Source organism: Lemur catta, chromosome 16 (genome assembly GCF_020740605.2).
Source record: "Lemur catta isolate mLemCat1 chromosome 16, mLemCat1.pri, whole genome shotgun sequence".
Lineage (NCBI taxonomy): Eukaryota > Metazoa > Chordata > Mammalia > Primates > Lemuridae > Lemur > Lemur catta.
The window spans coordinates 34,499,331-34,516,172 of record NC_059143.1 but is presented as its reverse complement, the minus strand read 5'-3'; the positions used below and the strand labels follow the sequence as shown (position 1 = coordinate 34,516,172).

The window sequence follows — 16,842 nt, the reverse complement described above, 5'->3', positions numbered from 1 at the left end:
TATTTTGAGCTGTCTGCACAGTACTGGTTCCATGATGGAACTCATATTCAAAAATAACACAAATTTTTGACTTATCCATGGTTTCATAAAAATTGCTCTACAAAAAATTTGAAAGATAATCCAAAAGGCAAGGTGTAGTGGCTCACGCCTGTAATCCTAGCACTCTGGGAGGCTGAAACAGGAGGATCACTTTGAGTGGAGAGACCCCTGAGCAAGAGCAAGACCCTGGTCTCTACCAAAAATAAGAAAAATTAGCCAGATGTGGTGGCACATGCCTGTACTCTCAGCTCCTCGGGAGATTGAAGCAGGAGGATCGCTTGAGTCCAGGAGTTGGAGGTTGCTGTGAGCTAGGCTGATGCCAGGGCACTCTAGTCCAGGCAACAGACTGAGACTCTGTTTCAAAAAGAAAAAAGAAAAAAAAGAAAAGATAATCACAAGCCAAACTGTGGGCTTGAAAGAATGAGGATATACCTTCACAATAAAAAAAAAAGAAGTGTCAAAGTGAAATGTCAGAGATATTAACTGTCAAACTTAGTATGTAAGGAAATCAGACATGGCATACTTAATTACCTGTATATTGTATATAGCCTATAAGGCTACTAATCTGTGTAGCGGCTTATTACTGTACTGAATACTGTAGGCAATTGCAACACAATGGTAAATATTTATGTATCTAAACATATCTAACCATACAAAAGGTACAATAAAATATAGTATTATAATCTTATAGGACCACCATCATATATTCACTCAGTCATTGACCAAAACATCACTATGCAGCACATGACTGTAGTTAATGGGCCACATTACAAAGTAAAGAAATTATATAACCACCTCAGCAAGTGCAGAAAAATGTTTGGTAAAACTCAAGATCCAAGCCGAGCACAGTGGGACACCTGTAATCCCAGCTACTCAAGAAGCTGAGGTGGGAAGATCATTTGAGACCAGGTGTTCAAGGCTGTAGTGTGCTATGATCACACCTGTGAATAGCCACTGCACTCCAGCCTAGGCAACAGAGAGACCCCTGTCTCAAAAAAAGAAAAAAATTCAACATCCTTTCTTGATTAAAAAAGCAAAAACAAAAAACAAAAAAAACAAGAAAAACTTTGGGCAAATGAGGAATTGAAAAGAATTGCTTTAACTGGACAAAAAGATGACTCCAAAAAACCTACATCATACTGAATAGCGAAATATCAAAAGATTTTCCATTGAGATTGGGAAAAAGATAATAATGCCTGTTATCCCCACTTCTATTCAGTGTATATTAGAGGTCTGAACCAATAGGATTAGAAAAGAAAAATAAATAAATGGTATGCTATTGTTTGAATGTTTATGCCTCCTCCAAAATTTATACTGAAAATTCATCCCCAATACAACAGTATTATTAATTAGAGATGAGGCCATTAGGACGTGATTGTCCATGAGGGCAGAGTCCTCATGAATGGGATCAGTGACTTTATAAAAGAAGTTAGAACAAACTAGCAGAAAACTCTAAATTGAAAAAAATTTAGGAACTCTGAATAAAAAAGGATACTAAATTCATAGATCAGAAGACCCATTATTTTTAAATTGTCAATTATCTTCAAATTGATCTTCAGGTTCAATGCCATCCCAATCAAAATCCAAAAATCTTTGTGAAATTTGTCAAGTTGCTTCTAAAGTACATGTTGTCAATAATAGTGACCATTTGACAAAAAAGAACAAGTGGAAGGCTTTGCTCCACTGGATACTAAGATTTATTTTACAAGTACTGTTATTAAGATGCTGTGGTATTAGCATAGGGAATAGACAAATAGACCAGCAGAACAGAACTGAGAGCCCAGAAACAGTCTCATGTACACATGGACAAAAGCCAGTGTGGACACCACTCCAATAAATGTTTCTGGGAAAATTGTATGTGTACCCTAAAAATGTCTACCTTATTCCTTTCATAGACACACATGAACCAGTTTCACATGGAATGTAGATCTACATGTGAAAAGCAAAATAAGATTTTTAGAAGATATCATAAGAGAATATCTTCATAAGTTTGAAATGGAGAAAGATTTTTGAGAGTACAAAAAATACAAACTATAAAGGAAAAGATTAATAAAGTGATCCTCATTAAAATTATGAATTTGTATTCATAAAAGTTTCCATAAATAGAAGGAAAAGACCTATCACAGATTTTGAGAATATATTGGTATGTTGCAAATATCAACACATATAACCAAAGGGCTAATATACAAATGTATAATGAACTCAGATGAATCAATAAAGGATTAATTAACTCAGTAGAAAAATGGACAAGAGACACAAATGTTTTACAAAGTGAGATGTCCAAATGGCTAAGAAATAAACAAAAAGAAACTTGACCTCACTTATAATCAGGAAAGTATGAAATGAAGGATATTGATTGATAGCATCAAATGTTGATGAGGATGTGGAGCAATGGGAACTCTCATGCACTGCATGGGGAATACAAACTGATAAAACTACTGGGCAAAATTGTTTGGCATTACCTACGTAAGTTAAACTTAGGGCTATACTATGTTGCAGCAATTCCATTCCTTAGTTCATATGTTTACTTTTTTGCTGTCCCCCTACTAGAATTATATAATCACCATGAAGGTAGAAACACTGCCTTTATTCACACTATCTTCAGTACTTACTATACCTGACTTGAGCACTCCATAAATATTTGTCAATGAAAGTATATGGAAAGACTTTCAAGACATGTAATAAAGTGAAGAAAATGATCTCTTCTGTGTAAAGAAAAATATATAAACACACATACAGTTATGACATGTAAATATATTTCTGAATAGCTACACAAGAAACTACTGATGATGGTTTCTTACAGGGTAAGAAACAAAATGGGCAGGAGTGAAGAGTAAGAAAGAAGGCAGTTACTTTTCATTGCATACCTTCCTGTTAAATACTGTTTGAATTTTTATCCTGTTTTTGAAATCAACTTCATTAAGGTAGTATTTACATACAATAAAATGCATTCATTTGAAGTGTACCATTCAAATGTATACACACGTAATCAACACTCCAATCAAGATTTAGAACATTTATATTACCCTAAAATGTTCCTTCTGCCTCTATGGTTGTTAGCAGAATTCAATTCTTCATGGGTTGTAGGACTAAGGGTCTCAGTTTCTGGCAGACTGTTGACTGGAAGCTTCCCTCAGTTCCTTGCTATGTGGGCTTCTCCAAAGGACAGCTCACAACATAGCAGCTTGCTTTATCAAAGCCAACGATTATGTGTCCTGCTTGAGTGTTTTTGAGTTTCTGGGGCCTATGAGGAAAGTTTGGGCCATTATTTTTTTATATTTTTTTTCTCCTCCCCACCTCCACTCTAGAATATCAACTGTATGTGTCTTAGACCACTTGATATTGTCCTTCAGGTCATGGAGGCTTTGTTCATTTTTTCTTCAGTCTTTTCTCTGTGCGCTTCAATTTAGATAGTTTCTAGTATAACTTCTTCAATTATCTAATCTTTCTTTTGCTGTGTCTAATCTACTTGTTATGCCCAGCCAGTGACTTTTTCAGTTAAGATGATGTATTTTTCAACTCCAGACGTTCCGTCTTATTCTTATTATATCTTCTGTTTCTCTTCTTTCCTTTTTTTTTTTTTCCTCTCTGAGACAGGGTCTCGCTCTGTAGCCCCGGGTAGAATGCCATGGCATCAGCCTAGCTCACAGCAATCTCAAACTGCTGGGCTCAAGTGATCTTGCTGCCTCAGCCTCCTGGGTAGCTAGGACTATGGGCATGTACCACCATGCCTGGCTAATTTTTTATATTTTTAGTAGAAATAGGGTCTCACTCTTGCTCAGGCTGGTCTCTCCTCTTTATGATCATGTTTTCTTTTAAATCCTTAAACAAATTTAGACTGGCTGTTTTTACAGTCCTTGTCTGCTAATTTCAAGCTCTCTAACATTCCAGGATCTATTTCTATTGACTGATTTTTGTCCTGGTTTTGTCAAATTTTCTTGTTTCTTACTACCTCTAGTAATTTTTGATTGGATTCTAGATATTATGAATGTCTGGATTTTATTGTCTTCTTTGAAGTGTGTTGAGTTTTATTTTGGCAGATAGTCTAGTTATTTGCAGATCAGTCTGATCCTAACAAGCTTTGTTTTTAAGCTTTGTTAGAGAAGGAATATCTAAAGTAGTATTTATTCTAGAGCTATTTTGCTTACTCTTAATGCATAGCCTTTCTGAGATCTCTACTAAATGCTGTGCTATTCCACACAAGATTTCTCCACTTAGGTTGGTCAGAACTCCCAATGTTAAGTGAGCACTGGTAGTTGTTGAGCTTAGAGTTCCCTGGTCATTGGTCTTCCCTAGCTCCATACAATTTTACTCTATGTATATGCAGCCAGTATTCTGCCAAAATTAAGAGTTATGGATTTCTTTCTTTGCATAGCTCCTCCTTAGATTCTTCCCTCTCAATTCTAACCACCTCAGTCTTCCTAAACTCAAATGTCTCTCTTCATCTCAGCAAAACTTCTGTGCTCTTCTTAGGTTCTCTTTCCTGCACCAGAATCCAGTTACTGCTTCCAAGTAGAAGGCCTTCTCTCATGATCACATTGTCCAAAATCTATAATACAATGCTTGAAAACAGTTTATTCATATATTTAGTCCAGTTTTATACTTGCTTACAGCAGAAGAGTTGGTCTGGTATCAGGTACACTATCTCAGTTGAAAGTAGAAGGCTATATCAATTTTTTTAAACATTTATAAGATTTATCTAGGTGGCGACATTTATATTTTTGGTATTTAAAAGTAAAATGTAATAAATGTTATTTTTACAAAGGCAAGCAAGGATGCCTAAGTCTGCAAGAGTACCAATGTGGCAATAGCAAAGTGTTCCAGGTTGTCTGATCAGTCTCCCTTTCTTGGTCTAGGTACGAGAAGAATGTGGTTCAACAGCAGCCACAGTATTTTAAAAAGTGCCCACAAGGCTACAGCAGTGGTCAGTAGTGAAGTGGTTAATCTTCCTGTGTAAGAGCAGAACAGAGCACTTAAAACGTAAGAGTTACTTAAAATTCAGCTTAGCTTTATGGTGATTTAGAGTTTAATTAGTATTTAGAACTGCACATTGTTTATAGCTATTGGTATTTCAATAGATGTTTAAATGTTTGAACATTTAAAGTTTAATAAGCTTCAATTCTTTGAAGAAAAACATGGGTGTAATTAAATTTTCAATTACACTTTTTTAGGGGCTCATGCAATTAATAAAAACCAAGGCATTTAACAACACTCATTTTAAAAACTAGTCAACCACCTCATTAATTAGCTAACACTTATAGCAGATAATTTTTAATATAAAAGGAAAAATAATACTAGGCAGAGTAGCAACTTTTGAAATGTACATACAATGGCACAGGACAATAAATAAAAGTTACTTTGCTTCAGGATTATTTTATGTGTACACATGAATGTGTGGATCAATTATGGCTTTCCAAAACCCACTCCTGTGCATTGATTCCAGTTATTATTTGTTTGTTTTTAATTGTGTGGTCAAATTAAAAACACTAAAGCAATTGCTTCTCAGAGCTTCCTTGGCCATAGAGCATTACAGAGGATTCTTATATTTGTGTTGAGAAAAAGAAAGTGGCAGAGGTACAGACTGGATATAGTCTTATTTTAACTGAACACTAAATTTAAAATGTAGTAGGAGAAAATTCTCCATTCCAGATCTTTGCTACCCAAAGATCACTAGTGGCATCACCATTACACAGAAGCTTGTGATACAAATCTGTATTAGTCAAGGTTCTCCAGAGAGATAGAACCAATAAGACATATTTTTTATATATACACACACACACATGCACACACATATATAATGTATACATATATACACATATATAAGGTATACATATACACACATACATATATAATGTATACATATACACACAATGTATGTATGCATACACACACACACACACACACACACACACACACATAGATTTATTATTATAAGGAATTGGCTCATGTGATTATGGAGGCTGACAAGTCCCAAGATCTGCAGACTGCAAGCTGGAGACCCAGGAAAGCCAATGATGTAGTTTCAGTCTGAGTGTGAAGGTCTGAGAACCAGGAGAGTGGATGGTGTAGTTACAGTTCGCAAAACTTGCAGGTTCAAGACTTAGGAAAAGCCAGTATTTCAGTTTGAGTCCAAATGCAGGTAAAAAAAAAAAACAACATCCCAGCTTCAAGGCTGTCAAGTATAAGGAATTCCCTCTTACTTTCGAGAGGCTCAGCCTTTTGTTCCATTAAGGCCTTCAGCTAAATGGATGAACCCCGCCTCCCCCAACATTAGGGAGGGCAATCTGCTTTTCTCAGTCTACTGATTCAAATATTAGTCTCATCCAGAAACATCTTCACAGACAACCCAGAATAACGTTGACAAAATGTCTAGGTACCCTATGGCCCAGTCAAGTTGACACACAACACCCCACTCCAAAACTACTGGATCAGAATCTGAATTTTCACAACATCTCAAGTGTTTAGAGTGCACATTAAAGACTGAGAAGCTCTGCAGAAGCATAATCAACTTGCTAAAGAAACCTGCCAGAGTCCTTGCTCTTAAGGTGCTTATAGTCTATTGGAAGGCAGAAACCAACAAGTAAATATTCAATTATAATATCCAGTGATAAGGGTGGTGTGGTAATACCTACTCGCTGCATCAAGGAGGTGCACTTTATCACATGGGTAAGGGGGCTGGCTAGAAAAGACAAATTTAGATCCTAAAGAACAAGAAGACCAGAAAGAAAAGTATTATAGAAAACAAGGAAATGGTAGTATCATGAAAACCAAGAGAGGAGTGACTTCATGAGAGTAATCAACAGTGTCAGGCCTTCCATCTATGCATATCTCCAAATACCAGTACCATGTTTTATAGACAGCAGACACTAAATAGTGTTTATTGTATGAGTTAATGCATAAATGCACATTTGCCTCAGTGTTAATCAGGTGATAACTAGAATATGACTTCAAAATTGTCTAACTCCCATTCTCATGCTCAGCCACAAGCCCCTACCATATCCAAAGAAATAACCATATTGAAAACTAAATTTGAATATATTACTATAAATATATGTATGACAAATGCCTAACGTGAAATCAACCAAAAAATAAAGCTATCTTTTCTTTTAGACATGAATCATATATTAGTCAAGTTTTTTAATATTCACTTCTTGGAAACCACCCCCTGCAAGAGTACCTAGAATGATTCTTTGTGCCCAGCAGGCACTTAATAAATATCTGAATAAAAAGTGTTCTAGAGAACATTTATTTCTTCTCCCTCCCAAAACCACATCAAATGATGGCAAAAGAATAAAAATCTATGATCCATTAAGGACAAAGGACCTAGAAGAGGTGGCAGCAACAGATGGAAAGCAAATGGATAAATGCCAACTGACTTGGGAAAGCAAAGAAAGCCAAAAGCAAATAAAACCAAAAATAAAGAAAACCAACACCTACAGAGGAAGAAGCCAATAAGCAGCAAACAGATATCTATAACAGAACCCTAGAAAATTACACAAACTGGGAGTACAAGGTACCTCAGGAGTCATCAGGCACTTCTAACCGCATTAGTGAGGCATGAAGAGCAGCTGAACACAGTATAACAGATTCCCTCCCCCTCTCTAATCAGGTGACAATCCCTCCCCTACCCTGGCAGAAGACTGGAAGTTTACTCTCAGAAGAAACATACCCAGGCTGAGAGCAGTGCTCAAGCCTATAATGCCAGCACTTTGGGAGGCTGAGGCAGGAGGATCAGTTGAGGCCAGGAATTCAAGATCAGGCTGGGCAACATAGTGAGACCCTATCCCTACAAAAAAATTTTTTTAGAAAAGAAATTCATCTGAGAAACTTTGAACTGTAGGACATCAGGCCTACCTGAAGGAAGGAATAATTAAGCAGAAGCCTATACACCAAACATGGAGGCAAAGCCTCACCTTCCATTCCCCATCTCCACCCCTACAATGGCCTTTCCCTGTTCACTCCAACAATGCTGCCAACCAAACCTATTTGCCTTCATTCCCGGAAGGAGGGTATAGAAATTGAAGATCTCAGAAAAAAGGCTTACAGATACCAACATTTGGGATCCCCCAATGAAAAAGCCCCTGACTACCTAATCATCCTACAGAGAAATTGTCTTATGAGACAGTCTTCTAAAACACACAGATTCTAATTAGCTTTTAAGTGTCTTGTGCTTAAAAACAAATGGAAAGCCAAGGATCACTGACTTTTGAGGAAAATCTCCCTCATGAAAAACAGAGTCATAGGGAAAAAAGTACAAAAATAAATTTGAAGAGAAATACCAAATGCTAGGAGCAAAACAAGAAAGAGAAGAAAAGAAGGAAGGAGGGAAGGAAGGAAGGAAAAGAAAGAAAGAAAGAAAAAGAGAGAGAGAGAGAGAGGGAAAATGAAACCTCCTCAGGGAGACAAAAGGAGTCATGGCATCTTGCAAGAACAGGATACTGTGAAAAAGGAACATTCAAACAATAAGAAAGTACCTGGAAATAAAAATATCATAGCAGAAATTAAAAATTCAATAAATAGAACAGGATAAAAAGTTGAGATCTCCTAACAGGTAAACCAAGAAGGCAAAGAGATGTAAAAAATAGGTAGAAAACAACACAGTTAGAAGCATAATTTGGAAGTCAAACATCTAATAAAGAAGACTTCCAAAAATAAAAAAAGAAAACATAAAAAAGGGAGAAAATTATTAAAAAAAATAATATGAGAATTTTTTCCAGAACTCAGGGTATGAATTCCCTGATATAAATGGTGCATAGCTTCATACCAGCACTGTGAGTGGAAAAGGATCCTCAACAAGGCATATCTGCATGAAAATTCAGAACCAAGGGATATTAAAGAGAAGATTCTAAAAGCTTTCAGAGGAAAAAAAGAAAGAATAGCATTAGACTCTACAGTCATACTGGAAGCTAAAAGGTAATGGAAAAATGCCTTGAGATGAAATTAATTCCAACCTAGAATATTAATCTCAGCAAACCATCAATCAAGGTGAGAGGAGAATAGTTCCATACATATTTTGTTTCAAAAACTTTATCTCCCATGTATTTTAGGTAGTTATTGATGTGTCTCACTAAAAGAGGGAGATATGGGAAGGAGAAAAACATGGGATCCAGGAAACAAGTTTTCTAACACAGGGCTGAGGGGGAGGGATTCCCAGGAAGAAAGCTGTACAACAAGCTCAGGGAGGAACCAGTTCACACAGCAGGAGAATGTGGGAAGTCCAGAAAGGATGTCATCAAGAAAAAAAAAAAAAGACATGGTACTTGAGAATTACCTGGTGAACTTTGCCATATTGAGAGGAATTTTACAGTTCTGTCAGAATATCTGGAAAGGAAGCGTTGTCAAATATATAGAAAACTAAGCCAAAGAATAGGGCATTTGTTAAGATATGATTGAGTCCTGTCCCAAAAGTTAAATAAAAAATAAAATTTAAACATAGTACACTGTATGGCTCAGCTATAAATAATATTTATATGGTCAGATTAACATAAATACTGAAAATTGATTTAATAAACATTGTAGTGGAATTTCTCTCTAACTTGGGAGAATGGGAGAAGGGAACTATGTGTTGATGGCAGGGAAGGGGAAGGGGAAGGAGAAGGGACAGATAGAAGAGAGCTCAGTGCTCATCTTCCATAAAAGTGAGTCAACTACATCTAAGAATGAAACATCAAACTTCAGGAGTATGAATGTGTTATTCTGAAAAATCTGCTAAAAGTTGAAGTAGTTGCTTCTGGGGAGCAGTAATTACGGGCAGGGTAGGTGAAGCAGAAGAATAATTTTTTCAAAAGTTTTCCTGAACTATTAAAAATTTAAAACTATATGCTAACATTACTTTGTTAAAAATAAAAAATCAAATTGAAAATATATGCATACATAAATAATTTGAAACAACAAAAATCAACCAAAAAGGAATTATTCTGGAAATCCTAACATAGTAGCTCATGCAGGTGATCAAAATTCCTTGTGGACACACAGTCCTCTTTATATCCAATTCACCAGATCACTGCCCACCTCCATCTCATTCCCTTTCCCAGATCCCTAATCAGTACATTTCTTTCTTTCTTTTCTTTCTTTCTTTCTTTCTTTCTTTCTTTCTTTCTTTCTTTCTTTCTTTCTTTCTTTCTTTCTCTCTCTCTCTCTCTCTCTCTCTCTCTCTCTTTCTTTCTTTCTTCCTTTTTCTTTCTTTCTTTCTCTTTCTTTCTTTTCTTTCTTTCTTTCTTTCTTTCTTTCTTTCTCTCTCTTTTTCTTTCTTTCTTTCTTTTTTTTTTTTTGAGACAGGGTCTCACTTTTTTGCCTGGGCTTGAGGGCAGTGGCAAGATCATAGCTCACTGCAACCTCCAACTCCTGGGCTCAAAAGATCCTCCTTCCTCAGCCTCCCTAGTAGCTGGGACTACAGACGCACTCCACCACACCCAGATAATTTTTCTATTTTTTGTAGAGATAGGGTCTCGCTATGTTGCTTAGGCTGGTCTTGAACTCCTGACCTCAAGCAATCCTCCTGCCTCAGCCTCCCAGAATGCTAGGATTACAGGTGTGAGCCACTACGCCTGGCCCTAATCAGTACAATTCCTTGCATCCAGATGCCAAGAGATGAAGTGATCAGGGAGTACACCTAAATATTATTTTCAGTGCCATCTAGGAACTAAAACAAAAAATAAGACTTAGGTCTCTGTCTTCAAGTTACAAGAACTGTCTTTGAGAGGCTATGATATACGCAGGCAACAGGTAATAGTATAAATCAATCCAATTAAATACTAACAGACTGCATGGAGTTGGGAGACATGCTGGAGCAGGGAGAAAGTGGCTGGAGTAGTGAGAGGCAAAGCAGAAAGCAGTGAGGAAGAGATTGCAAGTGGAGGTTGGGCTGTATCATTGCAGTGCTTTGTAGGTCCTGTCAAGGTTTGAAAGTTTTATCCCAAAAAGCCATTTAAAGGATCCCATTAAAAGAGTGACACAATTTTAAGAAGATCACTCTGATCATTGGAAGGAGGAAGAGAGGTGCAAAAACCAGCAAGGGGAATAGCTAAGATGCCATTGGAATTCTTCAGGTGGCAGATTATGGGGGCTTGGACCAGGATGGTGGCTGTAGAGATATGGATTGTTAAAGACACATTTTAGAAGTAGAATCAGTCAGATTTGCTGATGTTTTTCTTATGCAGAGGACAGTGGGGAGGGACTAGGAGGAAGAATGAGCTAAGGATGACTTCCAGAATTCTGATTTGAGCAATCGGGTAGATAGTGGTTTCACATTCCCAGACAGGAGAAGACTGGGAGAGGTAGAGAGTTTTAGAGAGGAAGGTTAAAAGTTAGGTTTTGAGCAAGTTAAGGTGAAGATACTTGAGATACTTCACTGGATAAGTAATCAGTTGATTCATTGTCCTCTCTGTATCCCATCTTCTAGGTCATGGGTCTGGGGTTCAGCAAAGTTCAGTCTAGAGTTAGTCTGGGGGTGTTTTGGGCATGTATAAAGTATTTAGTATTTGAAAACGTATGAGAGCATTTAAGGTTGTGGTTTTCAAACCTGAAGTGTGTGTTTACAACGCAAATTTCAAGAAACCATCCCAGAGAATTTCTGATTCAGTAAGTCTTGGTGAGGCCCAAGAATCTGCTTTATTAAAAGACCTTCCAAAAGATTCTAATGCAGGTGGTTCAAACTCAGATTGGAATAGGCTTAAGTACAATTCAGAGGTAAGGAAGTAGGAACAGCAAGTCTAGCCAACCCTTTCCAGAAGTTGGAGAGAAAGAAAAGAGGTTGGTAGGTTTAGGAAAATGTGAGGCCAAACAGAGGATTATCTTTTTCTGTTTTTGTAATATTAGTTTTTTAAAAGATAGTAGATATTGGAGCTGTGATTCATAACCTTTGCTACACACTGTAATCACCTGTTGAGATTTTTAAAAATATTTATGCATTAGACCCATCCCAAACCAGTAAATCTGAATCTCTGGGAGTTGACCCCAGTTATCAGTATTATTTCTAACTTTAATTTTACTTATTCATTCCCCCCACCCACCATGCCAAAAAAGCACTGATTTTTACCTCCCCAGTGCCTGGCATATAGTATATCCTCAATTCATGTTCGTTGTCGTGGAAAAAATTGCTGGCCAGGAGCAGATGATACAGACCACAGGAAACGACTGAATGTATTGTAAAGTTCATGTAATCTTCGTGTGAAAAGGATTGTAGTCCAACAAATTTCCTTACTTTCAAATGGAGAAACTGACGCCCGAGAGAGGAATTAAATGCCTAACGCCTCTCGCCTTAGTAGTGGCGAACCTCGATCGAGACCCAATGTTCTAACTCCCGGGTCAGTGTTTTCCTGCCTTTCAACAACCTAATTTTGACCACTCCCAAAACCTACTCACCCATCAAGATCCAGCCTCTAATAATACCTCCCCCCTCCAATACTTCATTTCCTTAGTCACGAACTGACCCTGCTGTCCCTTTCATCCAATCCATTGTCACCCGCAAGCCCGCCACTGTCCTAATCTATCCTTCTCTAATCACCGCCCCAAGCCCCGCCCGGTGATTTGGCCAGTAGGGCCACGGGCCTCTCACTGCGCGTGCGCCATTCGGGCGGCTGACTGTCGCCATAGCAACCTGAGACGAACAAATCGGCCTACAGCAACAAGAAGAGAGGAGTGCTGGTATAGCTCTTTTTTGTATAATGATTTCCTTACCGCTTCCCGCGCCTGGTGCGTTAATTTGAGGGTCTGGTAAGAAAGCTCCATCGGACACTGTGTTAGGGCCCGAGAGAAGGCGGAAAAGGGAGCCAGTCGCTGGGCTGACCAGTACATCTAAGGAACGCGGCTCGGGGAAACCTGATGCTTAACCAGCCCGCCCCTTTCAGGATTGGCTAGAGTCTAGAGAGCCCAGCCAATCACTGGCCACAAATGGATTCTTCATCATGCCAATCAACGTTAACCGAAGCCCGTTTCATGGGAGCGCTTGCGTGCCACTGGCCAATCAACAGACCGAGAGGGGATGATTGGTGCGGCATAGGGCGGGGTTTGCAATTGTTTTGATTTCCTTAATTGCGTTTCTAAAATGCAAGTTGACCCAAGCTTAGATACCATATCAGTCCTTGATTTCGGCAGTTGTTCAGGCCTTTGTGACCCAATTATTACATTCCCAAGACTATATTTTGACATCCTGTCTTCTCCTCCTCCCCATTAGGGTAAAGGTTTGGAAGTCCCCTCTTGCTTTTCTTTGAAATTGTTTATACACGTTCCATTTAAACTGGAAGAATCTGCTGTGGACACTTCGGCTGTCAGGAGCTTTTTGGGATGCAAACTGTGCATCAGACTTTCCCTTCTCTTCAACTCCCTTCACTTCAGACCTACTTTCATTAGATGTGGCCAAGCATGGACTCTTCGTTTTCCCCTGTTCCATGTTCGTCATGTGTTAACTAATCCGTGTCTTCAATGTCTTTCCCCTCAGTCTCTTTTCCTGTCAATGCTATCTATTCCAAACTACCCCCTCGTCATTATCTCCTGCCTTCTTCATCCATTTTCTCCCCTCAGGACACAAAAATATCCAAGTCTCTTTAATCTTAAAAAAAAAAAAGGTTTTCATAATTGTTGCATTGAATCACTTGTCTCCCATTCACTGCAAGCTTCCTGAAAAGACTAGCTATCCTCTTCCCCATTTCCTCACGTCTTGTTCATTTCTCAACACATTCTTCCCCTACTCCTTTGAAGCAGTTCTTGCCAGAGTCATCAATAAACTTCCTAATTGGGAAATCCAATTGTAGATTATTTTACATTCTTTATCTTATTTGAACTTGGCACCATTTGAAATTGTTGACCACTCTCTTATTAGTGATGATAGCTGTAATTTATTAAGCATCTAGGCTGGGCATGGTGGCCAGCACTTTGGGAGGCCAAGGTGGGAGGATCAGTTGAGGACAGGAGGAAATCGAGACCAGCCTGGGCAACATAGTGAGACCCTGTCTCTTAAAAAAATATAGCTGAGTGTGGTGGTGCATTACTGTAGTCCTAGCTACTCTGGAGGCTGAAGTGGGAGGATTACTTGAGCCCAGAAGTTGGAGGTTGCAGTGAGCTATGATCACACCACTGCACTCCAGCCTGGGTGACAAAGTCAGACCTTGTCTCTAAAAGGTAAATAAATAAATAAATAATTTATTAAGCATCTATAGCACCAATGTACTATGTGATTTACTTGGTGATCTAATTTAATCCTAACCTGGCATGGAGTAGTTATTAATGCTCCCAATTTACAGTTGTGGAAACAGCCTCAAAGAGCCAAATTAGACAACTCTAGGTCATCCAACAAGATGGAGTTAGGATAGGAACCTACATTTCCTGACTAAAGCCAGTGTCCTTTTACTATACCTTGCTGCCACCCTTCCTCTCCAGTCTCACCTCCCATATCCACCTGGGTACAGGCACCTTCCCAAACCCACTCCAAGGTAGGTGAACTGCTTACAATGCTTGTGAACCACTCATGAGCAGTTTCTTTTGCTTCGAGGACCACTCCCACACCACTTGCCTAATAAAAGTCTATTTGCCTACTTAGACTCAGCTTAGAAATCACCTTCTAGAATAATTCTTTTTTCTCTTCTTTTCTCTTCTTTCTTTCTTGCTTCTTTTTTTTTTTTTTTTTTTTTTTTTTGAGATAGGATTTTGCTGTGTTGCCTGGGCCAGAGTACAGTGGTGTCATCAAGCTCACTGCAACCTCAAACTCCTGGGGCTCAAGCAATCCTCTTGCCTCAGCCTCCTGAGTAGCTGGGACTACAGGCGCATGCCACCATGCCCACTCTTCTAGGATAATTCAATGGAGTTTTTCGTAATCGCCACATTTACCCCAACTAGAGCTTAGGCGGGAGAGGAAATTAGTTCCTGATTCCACAACATACCTTTCATACTGCAGTTATCACATTGTTTTGTTGACATATGATTTTCAAAAAGTTAAAAACATGACTCTTCAATGTGAATGGACCTCCATCAAAGATTTTACCTAACTCATTAATGAGAAAGCCAGTAGATGGTAAAGCTGGTTGAAAGAGTATTTGAAGGAACTGGGTATTTATAAGCATTCTGAGAAGACAATGTTAGTACAGTGTCCCTGAGTATCTTCAGGAAATTGATTGCAGGACACACACACACACACACACACACACACTGATACCAAAATTATATCATATTTGCGTATAAACTACACACATCTACCCCTATATTTAAAATAATTTCTAGATTACTTATAATACCTAATACAAAGCAAATGATATATAAAGTTGTACTATATTTTTAATTGTATTACTTTTTATTATTTTATTCTTTTCTATTTTGAATATTTTTGATCCTCAGTTGATTAAATCCCTCAATGTGGAACCTGTGGACAGTGAGGGCTGACTGTATAAGATTGCTAGCTTAGACACCAAACTAGTTAATGTCTTACAGGGCAATAAAACCATAAGCTCTGAAAATTTTCTTTTCTAAGGGACACAAATCTATTATTCTTTTCCTAGGTCAGAGTCCTTAATTAACAGCAATTATCAAAGTCAAGCAAAGGTACATTCCTCTAGTTTTGACCATTTATATTTAACTTTTAACTAATTAAAATTAAATAAAATTTAAAAATTCAGTTGCTCAGTCACACTAGACACATTTCAAATATTCAATTGCCACATGTTTCTAGTGCTACTGCATTGGACAGCACACATAGAAAGCATTTCCAGCATTGCAGAAAGTCCTATTGGGTAGTGCTGCTCTAGATAATTAAATAATCCTTCGTTAGGCCTCTTAAACAATATGGCATTAAAAGGACATACTGTACTCCCTTTTGCTTTATTTTCAAATTTAAGATAGTTTTTCCTAAAGAATCTCTTTCACATAAACACTAGTTTTCCAACTGTTCTAACCAAGACCCACATTAAGAAATATGTTTTACGTTGGGATGCAAAACACAAATACCTATGCATGTAACTGAAACAAGTTTAATGAAATGCATCTAGAATGAGTATAAAATATGATATTTTCTGTTTTTTTTCCCTTCTCCTCCTTTTTTCTTTTCTCTTTCTTTCTCTACTTGCTTATTTCTTTCTTTGTTGTTAATTGTGATGGAAATAAGACCACCAGGGCTTAGGGAGCCCATTTCTGAGGCCATGGGAGGAGAGGAGGTGAAGGAATGCTGCCTGAGCAGGAGCTGGAGATAAGGGCAGAAGTGAACTGCCTAGTTGGGGGACATTCCAGCGATCTGGGAGTACAGCAAAGCAGACCCCCACCTTAAAGCCTGAGGGGTCTCATGCCTAAAAAGCCACCCAGGGCTGTAAAGGAATATTGCAAAATGTCAGCCCGGGAGAAGGGATGTCAGGCTCCAACTCTTAAAAATCACCAGGTTGACTTCCTTACTTCCTCTTTCTCAGTAGAACGCCTCAGTTAATGGGGAGCTAACCTCCCAATAAGAAGTACTAATCTCTTTGTTCCTCAATCGAATGGGCCACAGCTGATGAGTTCAGAGATACTACCTATACATACCTTAAGGCGTAGTTGTGCTTAGTAACAAGCTTTGTGTTCCTGCTTCTATAGATAAAAGAGTAATTAGCTAAGACATCTTGTGACTATTAGGGGAGACTTGAAACTTCTATACATTGCAAGCCATGAGCTTTTCATGTGAAATCATTGTAATCTATAGCATGAAAAAGAGAATAAAAACGGGTGTTAGATTTGTCAGTGCTACCTGGCTCACAGGAATGCTGGTGGTCCCCTGACTTCCCCACACCCTTTCACCTTACTTTTTGTGTCCATGTCTTTGTCTCTCCCATCTCTTGCAGTGCACACTGC

The 16,842-nt window shown here is 38.3% G+C and overlaps 1 protein-coding gene across 5 annotated transcripts in view; it reads right to left on the bottom strand.

Annotated features, from left to right (window-relative positions):
* Nucleotides 1–12,833, bottom strand: part of KATNAL2 (katanin catalytic subunit A1 like 2) — a 103,760-nt gene extending 90,927 nt beyond the window's left edge. For all 5 annotated transcript variants that reach the window (XR_006729305.1, XR_006729306.1, XM_045527928.1 and 2 more), the window contains exon 1: nucleotides 12,718–12,833. Coding sequence is in view for 3 of the 5 variants with exons in the window: in XM_045527928.1 (XP_045383884.1) it covers nucleotides 12,718–12,768 (51 nt within the window). In the remaining 2 variants the exon portion in view is untranslated. The remainder of the gene's footprint in view (nucleotides 1–12,717) is intronic.
* Nucleotides 12,834–16,842: the final 4,009 nt, after the last annotated feature.